The following is a 12,952-nucleotide window of genomic DNA, read 5'->3' on the forward strand; positions in this document are numbered from 1 at the left end:
GTATGTATTTTTGTCTCAGACCAACATGGCTACCAAGTACACCCCTGAATCAGCATATTTATTTTCTAGCTATAGATTAAGCAGTATCTGTGGTGCACAGACACCATCTACTGGATACTTCAAGGAGTGCATATTAGAAACCTGCAGAAGCGTCATTCTGATAACCAGATATTGCTGCCATCCATTGGAGAAGCCCCAGGGAAGATACTTGACGCTCTCTCTCCTGCCCAGCTCCATTGCTTTTGGATACTTCTGTGCTGGGAGGTAAGATACTTGGTTTAATTTCCACTGTGAGCTTGGTTCAGCTACCCACACTTAGGTCAGGAGTGGAGCAGAGTGCACATCCTTAGGCCTTTTTTTGCAGGAGAATGAATTTTCCTTCATTCCTTCCCCCTGGATCTGGCATAGAAAGGTCTCCAGTTGAACCAAAGGGAGCCACTCTCTCTAGTCCCACCCATCATACCTGTATCAGCTCTGACTACAGGCACCCTGGAAGCATCACTGCTTCAAAAGCAGGACAGGGACCAACAGCAGGTCAGAAGCACACATGGGGTGAGAGTCTGGTTGTGGTGGAGGATGGCAGTGTGCACTGGCAGCACAAAAGGGAGTGCAAAGCTATTATAAGAGGATGGCTGACAATATCCCTGCTGGGAGTGTCTTCAGGCTAACACAGCTGGCTCTTCATTTCCCAGCCTGAGCATGCTAGTGAGGAGGGAGGTGGGGCAGGCCTGAACATGCTGACCTTCAGCCATTGCTGTGGCTCAGCAGCTGTCAGGGTGCCATCAAGAAGGTGGAGCTTACAGCAGGCCTGGGCCAAGCACCTAGTTTTCAGGGGAAAAAAAATATGAGAGGGAGTTTACAAATAACAGATAGAGGCCTCAGACATTTCTCATAAGTGATTTTGACATCACTAGAGAAAATGCCTCTTTTATATAGTATTTAATAAAAAGGTTTTCACCAGCTTGACTAACAGGGTTGTGCAGCAAGAGAAAGAGCTAGAATTTCAAAAGCATCCTGTACCACACAGATCCTGGCTGAGAATTCCTGAGCTCAATATAAAGTGATTAAAATGCCATTCAACAATCTCTCACCAGCCCAATTTCTAGACAGGGCTGAATCTGTAGGCTGTAGACCCCAGACTCTCTAGAGCAGTGGTCAGCAATCTACAGCCCACATGCCTCTGAAGCCATTTGATCTCATCTGTGGGCATATGGCTTTGCACCTTTTGGTGGTGGGGTGCAACAGGTGATTTCCCCATGCTGCATGCCTGCCTCTCACCCATACTGGGCCTTTTTGCCCTGCAGCCTGAAACGGCTGCCAGCAACTAACCTAGGGGAAGTCTGGTGTAGTGGGTTTCAAACTTCCTAAGGTCACAAACCCCTTTCATATCACTTCTGCCACAGAACCTCCACCCCTATGCTACAGACTGATGCAGAGCCAGGCAACCTGGCCAGGTAATGGAACTGCAGTTTCCCAGCCCACCCTGCCATTATTCCCAGTCTGTGTGTGTGGAACCCCTAATGACCTATTGCAGAACCCCATTTGGAAACCACTGAGTCTAGCAATATACTAGAGGAAGGGTCTTAAACTTATCCACCTTGCTTTAGGCACCTGTGGGTAGACAAGGCTTTCCCCACAAGTACATTGTCTGGAGATGAAAGACACTCAAGTCAAATTCACCAAGGAAAATGCCAAAGTGCATTTAAGTTCAGGCTAGGGTGACAGTTCGAGTCATGCCTTACTCACTATTCTCACAGCACAAAGAGCTAGGGCAAACTGTGGCCTGACAGCTCAATAGCTAGGTAGTGAAGCCTCATGCAATGAGAAGTGTTATTAAAAAGGACACTTAAGATTGCTGCTCCCAAGCTGTAACTGAGTGCAAATCAGATCACAACTGCACCCTAGAAATGCTTGAGAAATCTACTTTTTAAACTCCCCACTAGGTAAAAAGGTAACATCCTAATAGGAAAAAAAGGCTGAGTCCAGTCTCGGCTCCTTGACACTGCCTTGGGCTAGGACCAACAGCATTTGGTTCTTTTCATGAAATCTAGAGTTGCTTTAAATGAAAACTTCGGAATGGAAATTTTCTGCTGGTTCTGAAGAACCAATCTAGACTAGGGTATCCAATACCCAGCCTGGAATATGCCAGGAGGGAAATGCTGCCTACTTAGCCAGCTGGAAATCTAAAGCTGCGATTTCCAACAATATTTGGCCAAAACAGCATGTGCACATGGGGCCTTTGCTCCAGCAATGCTGGGACAAAAACCTATCCCCTGCAAAGCTGAAACTGCCTTCCTTATTCTAGACCTGTAAGTAGAAAGACTGTAATCCAGCCAGCATGCACCATACACAACAGAGAAGACAAAGCACCAGGATCCATTTGTTCCATCTTTATTTACAGGGGAGGGGAGAACAGTACTTAACCTTAAACCACCCCCACCCGACAGAGTGCCTCTGGAAGCTGTCTCACATCTTTGCAGGGCTGCATCCTGCTCTTACCCAAGGGAAAGTATCTGCCTGAACTGGAATGACCCAGTGATCACTACCTACCTCCCTGTAGTGGCCAAGATCATGTACTCCCAAACCATTTGCCAAGGGAAAAAGGTGTTGCTATGCCCCAAGCACAGGAAAGCAAGAGAATGTTTGCCCTTGGCAGTGTTGACTTGGGCACCTGTTATCTTCACTGCCTTCTTAAGTAAAAGCAAGTCCTTGACCTCGACCAATGAGGTTAGTCCTTACTGCTTTAACTCTTAAGTGCCAGAGCTGATGGGTAGGAGCCTTAAAGGATCCTACAACTCCTAACCAGCCAGTAGCTCTTGTAGACCAACCACAAGCATTAGATTTGAAGCATAGGACGCCAAGCACAACTCCAAGCAGAGATAGCTCCCATGGAAACCACCACGTCCCATGCCAGGCACCTCATAAAGAGGGCAAAGCTCAAAGCCTCTAACCACTGCTCCCGTCTTTGGCCTCAGAGGTCCTCAAAGGCTCCAGTGTTGGGGTACTCACTCCTCCTGTACACCAAGGCCTCACGGCCAACTTAGCACAGGGCAGCAGCACTGTCATATCAGTCCTATGCTAAATCCTCTGGCGAACAAGGGCACTCCAACCCTGACCCTGCTCTACTGTGGATGGAGCTAAGTTACTTTCAGCAAGCCCTGGGGAAGAAGCTGTAATCACACTGGTTTTGAGATCCAGCGTTGTGGGGACCCTGGCAGGTTACAAGCAACAGGTATGTACAAGTTCAGCATTTTCATGGGGCTGAGAAAAGAGAAAGCAGACAAGTCACTCTAATTCACACCTCAACCAAACCAGTTCTGAAGCTATCTATTAATGTCCCCAGCTCAGCAACTCCCTTAGGCTTAAACTGGGCCTTTTCTTGTCCCTTTACTCTCTTGTACTGGTGAAAAGCAAACACAGCCAAACTGCTGGGAGTGAACAGCAGGGCCGATGCCAATTCTGCCACCAAGTTTTGCCCACACTTAGCAGGGAGAACAGGTATTGGCTACTGAAGGAGGCAGGCAGTAGGGGAGAGCTTGGAGGAAGTCTGACCACCTGGCAAGAATCCCAGCCAAGATACTTAATGGTTTGCTCTGGCAGCCTTAGGTAAAAGCTGTACAGGATTTCAAGGGTTGGAATTACGTCAATGTTCCCATCTTAGAGGCGTGCTCCTGAGTCTCACCAAAAAACACTGGCACAGCTAATCACTTCAGACCCAGGAACAAGCTGGGCTCCATGAACCCAGCTGAACTTTGGCACATAGCACCATGGACTGGCAGGGCCCAGGCATAGTGTTACTTGTACAGAACTTACTGGGAGGGGCTGCTCTGCAACTTCTAATTCAACTGCTCTCCTCCCAGGCAGGCTGGGATCCTTCCTCAGCTATGATATAAGCAGGCTCCACCTCAGCCATTGTAAGCCAAAAAGTAAGCCCCCTTCTATACAGTATGGCAAAACCTGCAGCTTCCTTAGTGGGGCTCTCTTGCCCCTTCTGCTCAGATGGCACAGATACCTCAGAGCTTGCCGATACTCTCATTACTCCAGCAGTGCTCACAGGTGTAGATGAGGTAGGTTCAATTCTTACTGGGACAAGTCATGTCAAACCCCAGAACTACTGCCATGGGGGTGTCTGAGGCTGAGTAGCAACATCACGGAGAGATAAAGACAGGGGCATCCTGAGGCTGTGGACCACTTGTAAGGAAGAGAGTCACAGGGAGGGGAAGCCCCTCAGGTTTCAGCCAAGGGTCCCCCCACCCTTTGGCCCTGTCCCCAATTCTTTCTGCCAGTCACAACCCAGCCCTTCTCCTGGTCACGAAGAGCATTTGGAGGCTGTCCGCAAACCACACACAGAACATCAAAAGCACAGCAGCACACTCCAGGACAAACCTTACTCCCACCCCCAAGCAGTAGAGTGGCTGCTCCTAGACTCCTAAACCCCTTGGTTGCTAGATTTGAAACCTTTGGCAATTCCCTCCATATCTGCACATAGTTAGTAAGCTGCAGATCACCACCCCAGCACCTCCCTGTTACCCATCCCCACCACCCTCAGCAATACTAAGTTTGGCAAATCCCTTATGGCAAGTAGTTTTACATTATTCTACATTTACACAAAAATAGAGCAATTCTATATGTATAGATATTTATAGCTGGTTCCGTACTGGAGTGGTTATTGAGCAAAGCCAGCACAAGTCCCACTGGGTGCAGGCTCCTGGATGTCCTGATGCTCCTCTCGCGGCTTTTCCAAACATACAAAATTCAAGGCATTTGTCTCCATCTGGTTTCTTAAATACATGGTAAGGGGGAATGAATAGGACACAGTATGTAGAAAAGCAGAGTACTGCCCAACTGCTGTCTACCCCAGCCTGGCCCCCAGGCAGCTGGCAGGGGTGTCAGTGAGGCCGGCTACTTGACTCCGAAGGCTGCCTCTGACGTGGAGGGGTGTAGCCATTCAGGTAGCCATTGGTTTGACGTTTGCTGAGTCCTCCATTTAGAATGTCCTGGATGTGCTGTACGATCAGGTTGATGGCCACTGTGAGGAAGAAGCAGAGGGAGATGTCAGCTGTTAGCCTGGTGGGAGGGAGTGAACCGAGTACTTCCCATATGCATGCACCCCATCCTCTTCCCCAGAAAGCATGAGTCATTCAAGCCAGCAGGGTCATGCTGATTCACAGCAGTTGAGGACCTATTCCCCAAAGAGTATATGTTCTTCCTCAGTAAATTTCAATGTAGAAGCACTTCATTTTGCAGCACTAAATGAGATGGGCCCCCTACTAGCTTGAGTTAGTGTCCATATAGTCCAGACCACGCCTTAAAATCAGCAACTTTCCTAGTGACAGGATACATCTAGGATTAGTCCAGCGGAGTCCCATCAGTAAGCACTCACCTTCATTATCTGCTCCCCTGGGAATGATCACATCAGCATACTTCTTGGTCTGCAAAGAAGGAGAAGACCATGTTAGAGGAGGAAGCAGAGGCTAGAAGACCCCCAGCTCTGAGGCATTGTCATAACTTCTGCTCCTTGCCCAGGAGGCTCCAGGACTCTGCCTACTGGAGTTCAGAATGCTGGGCAGGGCAGGGCAGGGCTGAAGATACCCAGGGTTCTCTTCAAATACCACATTCTGGAATCTTTAATAGCCTAAAACCCTGCATTAGAAGGCAGAGACTCTGGTCATACTGGCAAGAGCTAGAAAAAGCCATTAATAAACAAAATTAAAAATTAATTTGATCACATGACTCCTGGAGCTGGTGCTTTAAGGAACACTGCTGGTGTTTTAAGGAACCCTTCACTGAATACTCCTCAATGGCCTGCCTCGGGCTGCAAAACAACTGAAGTTGAGATGCAATTTCAGTGCATCTGCACGGCCTGAAGCAGTCAAAGGAAAACTGTGTAGGACCCCAGTCTTTGCCTGGTTTCACCTTCCTTCTCTGGGAGGCCAGTGGCAACTTCATGCCCAGACACTGGCCCAGGCACTGACCCTGCACCAGCAACAATCAAACCTGAGCAGTTGGCCAAGTGTTTGACAGCATCACTGGCACTGCTGGGCCTACCCAGAAACAGGCCTGGAAGGCTCCTGGGAGCAGTAAAAACAAAGACGACCCTTTCACCTAGTGAAAATATTTCATGCTTTAAATGAAAAGGCTAGCAGTGGGCTCAATGACTGGCATGCTACTATCATGCTCCCAGTACACAATAATAGCTTAGGTGATGAGGCAGAAATAAATCAGGAGACTGACAGGCAAGGTGGGTTCCTTAAGTTGAGTGTTCCCTTAGGTCCATCAATTTGCTAGTTTTGTGGCTGCAGAAAGGATTAGCGCCATTTCCATTACTAGTGCCCAAAATCACTCCACTTCCAATTACAGGAATTCGGAGCTGGCACCCAAGCTTTCTTTCTGCTCAGAAGCCTGGTACCTTGCCAGCCAGGAAGGGGAAATGCAGTTTCACTGCACATGACAGAAAGAATCCACAGCCTCTCCTTCAGCCCTGGCCTTGGGGGCTGCCCAAGCAGATGATATGAGCAGGCATTGATTATAGGTGGAGGTGGGAATAGCATCCCATACCTCCCAACACAGCATGCCTGAAAATCCAGGACAGGCTGTATGCCATTAGGACAGCACACACTTACTGGCAGGGAGCTCCCTTACTGTTGCAGCATGTAGCTGGGACTGGAAATCCCAATCAGAAAGCACTGATCACTGCAACTGATATACTGCCTGCTCCAGCTGGCTCCGGTCCACCGTGAAGCCAACTGAGTCGATGCCTGGAGTCCAGCCTGGCACATCAGGGTGTGCTGGGCTTCAGTGGGAATAGAGCTCCTCCAACAAAGAGTGGTGAAGGATGAGTTCTCATCATGCTAGTGGGGTTATTATTTCTCTTACTTACTGGCAAGCAGAATTCCTCAAAGGCTGGTTTGACGAAGGTAATGTACTGAGACAAGATCTGCTCAAGGTCTCTGCCTCGCTCACTGATGTCCCGTAGCACTAAAGAAGAAAAAGCAAAAACAAAAACACGCAGTCAGGAGCCAGATTACATAGATCAACACATCCCTGCCCCCCACACCCCTTTCTCCAGAGGCCCACATAGGCCACTGAGCTGGGTGCTGGCTGCATTCACTTCCCCTGGCAGTGGCCTCTTAAGGCCACACCCCAGCCCAGTAAATTGCTGTTTAATGGGTTGTTTTTGAGCCTGCCTGAAAGCCAAGGGCTCTCTGATATTGCAGGCAGTTTGGGTGCAGTGGGGTGGGCCTGGTTACACCCCCCCACATAGCATCAGCCAGCATGTTTCAGCTATATCCATGCCATACAACCATGCTGCTTCAGTCCTGCTCCCTGCCGCTTGCAGTTTCAGTACATCTCTGGGCCAAGCTGCAGCCATCCCTGCACTACTCTACTCTGAGGATTCTCACATGTAACTCTGCTGATGCCTCTCAGCCCTGGCCCTGGGCAGAGACTCCAGAAAGCAGGGGCTGGCACTTAAACACTGCCTTTTGCAAAGCAGGCAAGAGACTCTGACCAAGGTAGGCTGTATAAAGCAGATACATCTTAATCCAGAAGTGATCTGCATGCATTCTAACCCAGGTCTTCACACTGAAGGGTTGTAAATTATACTACCCCCTCCCTAGTGGGATGGATTTTGTCACTATGTTCTGAACCTATGCCTCTTTTGGGATGTGGCTGGTCAGAGTTTCATTTGGGAACCACTTGCTCACTCCTCACTGTTCCCTGTTGGGTTTCAGCACAGCCTCTTTCTCACCCCCAACTTTCCCCTCCTGGTGCAGATAAAGTTTGCACCAGTCCCTGCCAGGGGACCAGTAGAGCCTGTCCCCTCCTCCCAAGCAGCAGTTAGATTCCTCCAGCATGTAGATGGGCAAAGCCATTATCTGGGAGCTGGCCTTGGTGCAGCCCCTGAGGCACAGTGCAGACAACACCCTACCCTTCCTAGCAGGCCTGAAGGAATTTCTGCCCTGGGGTTGCACGAAACAGAACTTGCATTGCCAGTGATTTAGCAACTTTCTCCAAATGCCAGAAGTCAAGCCGAGCCAGGTCACTGTGGGCTCCCCATGAGGCTAGCTAGTGGCCCAGCAAACATCCAGAGCCTTCTGTGCTAGCAGGAGACACAGCCAGAACAGAACTGGTCTCCGACTGCTCCACTGGAGCTGACCCAGCAGCTCCAATGATCTCTTGCTTTTCCTGTTTGCCCTTGGTTATCAGTTCCAAAGCACGCCCTTTTGCAGGACAATCCACAGGATTATAGGGAGGAGGGGCTGGCAAACTCAGCTGCAAATCCCTGCCTGGCCATGGAATGTCCCAACCCCATCCCAGGCTGCTCTTACCACCTCTCCCCCATGCCTAGAAAAAGGGGTAAAGCCCCAATGGGGATTTTCTAGCAGCAAACAAGTGGGCAAGAAAAGAGGGCAAGTTTGGCTCCCTGGTTCCACATGACACTTGCCAGCCACCCAACGGGGAGAAAGCACATACTGAATTTATAGTCTACATGGCAGGGCTCCCTGGCTCCTTTCAAACACAGCACAGTTTAGGAACTACTGCTAGAGCCCAGGACAAGCAAATTCCCCAAGGATGCAAATCTTCGCGTTTCATGGCCTATAAAAGGGACAGAAGGAAAGTTTTTCAGGGGGACAATCACCACCCCAAACCCAATATAAACACTATGGGAGGCTTGTGCCTTTTCTCTCCAGCAGCTGGTGCTAGAGTGGCTGGAGAGCAGGATACTGGCAATCCTGCAGCACTAAACAAGGGCACCAGCATGTAGGCTAGGGTGGCAAGAAGTACAATGCCCTTGGGCCACCATGGTTTCAGTCCTGCTGTTGTGCGGAGATGCACTGCCCCAAGAACAGGTAGGGAGATTCTGATCCTGCTTTCATAAAGTTCATCCACCCTACACAGGAATGGGGCTTTAAATAGTACTACGCTGATGCTTACAGTGGCCTATATTATACTGAAGTACAATTCACAGGTATGCTGCGTTAAGTGGTAGGTGTGTAAAAGAAAGGAGCCCTGGCAAAGGTCAGATCCAGAAGCTGGAATAGGCCCCTGGAAATAGACAGAAAGCCTCCCAATTGACTCCAGTGGGAAGTAATCAGTCCTACAGTGAAGGGAATTTCCTAAAGGGGCTGGCCAGCAATCTGGCAGCAGACCCCCTTTTACCTGAAGAAAAAGAAAAAACTCGTGGGCCTAACCAACAACAAACCAAATCCCAAATATAGTGATCACTACATCTGTTGGTGCTGCATTCTGGGAGCTGTGGCTTCCAATTCCCTTCCAAGGCCACAATTCCGTTCTGCTTATAAAAATCACAGACAGCTGTTCTTGGGCCTCAAGTGCATGGTGCAATCCAGCATTCCAGCCTGACACCACCAGTACCACCCACCTGGTTTCTGCAGTTCATTGATTTAGTGGTACCTTATGACCTTACCGTTTGGTTCTACACAGCCATGCTTCTCCTTCCCCTGTAGTGACAGAGGCAGGCCTAGATAGTGGACAGGGGAAAAGCTCTGCAAGGGCTGAATGTTAGTTTCCACAATGCCCACTAAAGATTGGTAGGGGAAGACAATCAGTTCTTCTTTAGAAGGTACAAGCTGGTCAGGGATGGGGGAGAGAAGAATTTTGAGTGACTGATCTTATCTATGGTAAGGATGTAAAGCAATCATTTCACCCCATAGGCCTGACTGGTATTGCAGGGCTCCTTGCAGGCCACTGGGGACTGCCAGGCATCTGCCCATGGCCACAAGTGCTAGTGTACCACCGTCAGCAGCTAGGGAGTTAACGCCATCACTGTTCAACTGGCAAAGCAGGGGTTACAGAATTACAGCATCAAGGTAGCCAACAGCCACGGGATGAACACTGCCAATTTTAGTCACAAGTGGTGACCTAAACCACCAAATTCTGGGGCTGCACTCGCCCCCCCCAGGGTACTGGCCATGCTGCAGCTCCAGGAGGCGCAAGTGGGTAGAGTGGCAGCAACATTAACTCCTTGCCTGCTGGCATCCATGGCAAAAAGCTTTGTGGGCCATATGACCAGCCAACGTGGGTCACATCTGGCCTGTGGGCTATGTCTGATACCTCTGAACTATGAAAAAGCCAAGCCTGAGTGGAGAGAGCTTCAGTGGGCAGTGACAAGACACATGTACCTTGCTTTAAGTGCTCTGTCAGCAAAACCCCCTTTCAGATAGCAAGTGACAAGTCCTGATCCAAATCAGCTCATTCAGTTTCCTCACTGGGATGAGAGAATGTTATCTTTAGTTGTTACATCAGAAAGAAACTGTTGCTGGTTCTTAAAGTCATCCACTCCCTTCCACGGCTGTTGATCTCACTGTTATGCAGTAATGGTAAGTAACTGACTTGCATGCTTCAGAGTACGAGACATTTCTCAGAGCAGGCAAGCAAATAGTTAAAAACTCTACAAAGCTCTCTGTTGTCGGCTAAGTGCCTGTAACTTTCACTTTTTCTTGGAACTTCTAGTAGGGGCCTGGCTAAATTGGGCTACTCAGCTGGATGGACAGAAAATCCTGAATTCCTAGTATCATGAACAATGGATAAGGGAGACTTGTTCTTGCAGAGGATATTCATGCAGTGTTTGTGACCTGCTAATTCTTCCTCAGGCAGTGACTGTACTGTGACCTCCCTCAATGAGTCATGCAGAAGTAGCAGGCTGGGCAGAGAAGACAGAGGGGTATGTTGAAAGCTGCTTTCATCAGCAATGATGACATTACAATAGCTGAAAAAGACCCTAACCTTTGCTTGATGACAGCAGTGCTCCTGCAGGTTTTTCAGTAGCAGTAAGAATTGCGTGTCAGATGCAGAATGCTCCATCTCGCACCTCTCTGGGATACGAGTCCTTAAAATGCCAACTCACACAGGGCATGCCACTCCTAAAGGTCATTAAGGGAGCTCTAATCTGGGATCTTATCACCTGTCCTCTCTATACCCAGGCACCTTAGCTGAGATTTTTGATACCTATCTGATTTAGATGCTTTCCCCCAGAAGCGATCTCTAAGATTTTTTTCAAAGCAGCCTAAGAATTTAGACTGCAGTTACTAGCAAACTGCATCTTACGTTGTCTCAGAGATCTTGGAATGCCCAAAGTCCTTCCCACATAAGGTGAAGAGGTGTCTCCGCAAAGGGTCTAATACAGTGCCTACAGTGGTCAACTTAGGCATTTTTACTAGAGTTGGTTGCAATGGATGACATCAGCTCAGGTCCTGGCTGCAACACTAGTATAGACAGTGAAGTAATGGCTGCAGCAGTTTATTGTTACCTCCTGTTGCCGACATGAAATGCAACTTGCATTCTGTAATTAATGCTAAGCCAGGGCGCTCTGCCATCCTGCACCTCCCATCACAGGGCTATGCTGGCAGGAGAAGAGGAACCATATTCTAAGGCAATGAAACAGTCTAGATAGAGCTTGTTTCCAGGTTGGCCAAAGTGTTACCCAGGTAGAAAGCTGAAACCAAGACAAGGATCTAGAGGCCCAATACAAGACAAGAGGATGAATTGTATTTTTAGAGAAATTAGAGTAGTTTGCCCTGCATCTCTACCCTGGCAAACAAGCCAGCCTGAGAGTCAGCCTAAATTGTTGATGATGGCTTGCCTGGCCAACTAGCCTAAGGACCAAGTGAAGGGTAGCTGGCCACAGGGGATGACAGCCTCTGCATGATGAGCTGCTCCTATCAAAAGTACTGAATTCATCTAATGTGCTGTGTTGTACATGCCTGGAACCAGGATACCCAGAGATACTGTATAAGCCAAACTAGGGTGGAATCAGCAGCCCCAAAGACTGGCAAGTCTGACCTGCCCGCTTATTTCCAACAACAAAAGCACATTAGACCAACTGCCTCAGTCTCAGCTCTTACCTTGCAACCAGCTGCTGCCATTAGCATTACTGTCAGAGTGGACAGAAGGTTCTGTATGCCTTAGCAGAGGACAACCAATGGGACAAAAGTAGCAACAGAACTCCAAGGAAACATGTTATCAAAAGGGAAATCTATTATTCCTTCAGTTTGATAGCAGTCAAGAAATACAACTCAATGTCACAAGCCCTTTTCCTTTTGCGTTCTCCACGTTACTATTCCCAGTAGCTTTGCAGTACTCCTGAACACTCGGTCTCTGGCAAGTTAGAGCCAGGAAACAGCAGCAAAGCCATCTGAACACGGGGAATCTACCAGCTTCTACAAGGCTCCTCAACCAAGTGAAGCGGTTTTGGATCTAACCCCAACCTGCTGATTTCTAGTAGTTTGAAGTACAATAGAGTAGGTGCTTGAGGAGTTCTGGGACATAGCTGCAGAAGCCATCCATGTGCAGGGGAGACTGACAGCGCAGGCACATCCTTATAAAACACCTTCCTATCTACACACAGCAGAGAAACTGTCACATAGACTTTATCCTCTTACAGTTATCCTTAGAATGTGTAGACCACTGGCTCCTTCCACACATGCTGGCATCAACTTTTGGACTAATCTTTAAGCCACTGTCTTTCTCCTTTTGACTTGGGGCACCTACTGATAGCAGATAGCTGTCCATGGGGCTGTGCGAAGCTTTCGTCCCTGATTCAATTTGGTGGAGATTAGGTCCAATTTGGTGGCCAAATCTCTAAATCAGAATTCAATCAGGAGACCCTTTAATCTCTCTGAATCAGATTGGAACCCTCTGAATCGATTTGGAGAGATTCAGACGTAGACACAGCTTTAAATGTTTTTTCTACATACCTTGAGGTACCAGGTGGCTCATGAATGTTGCAATGTTGGGGCACATGGAGTGTCCCAAAAGGAGTGCAGGGGGCTCCCCAGTGTGCTTGGCAGCAGACCCAGAAGTGGACCAGAAGCACTTCTGGTCCACATCTGGGACCCCTGGAGAGCATGCAGGGCCCCCCAGCTCAGCAGCTGGTGCCTCCTGGGTCGGGGGATGGCAGCAGCACCTGGGGTCCTCCTACGGCAGATCA

General features: G+C 48.9%; 1 protein-coding gene across 1 annotated transcript in view; it reads right to left on the reverse strand.

The window, feature by feature from the left end:
* Window positions 1–2,375: 2,375 nt before the first annotated feature.
* UCK2 (uridine-cytidine kinase 2) overlaps window positions 2,376–12,952 on the reverse strand; it is a 35,295-nt gene continuing 24,718 nt past the window's right edge. The window contains exons 5-7 of the mRNA XM_019528352.1: window positions 6,881–6,978; window positions 5,384–5,432; window positions 2,376–5,029 (exon numbers count right to left, since the gene is read on the reverse strand). Coding sequence (XP_019383897.1) covers window positions 4,890–5,029; window positions 5,384–5,432; window positions 6,881–6,978 — 287 coding nt within the window. The 3' untranslated portion in view covers window positions 2,376–4,889. The remainder of the gene's footprint in view (window positions 5,030–5,383; window positions 5,433–6,880; window positions 6,979–12,952) is intronic.

This window comes from Gavialis gangeticus, unplaced genomic scaffold (genome assembly GCF_001723915.1).
Source record: "Gavialis gangeticus isolate Ggan-Ray unplaced genomic scaffold, GavGan_comp1, whole genome shotgun sequence".
NCBI lineage: Eukaryota > Metazoa > Chordata > Crocodylia > Gavialidae > Gavialis > Gavialis gangeticus.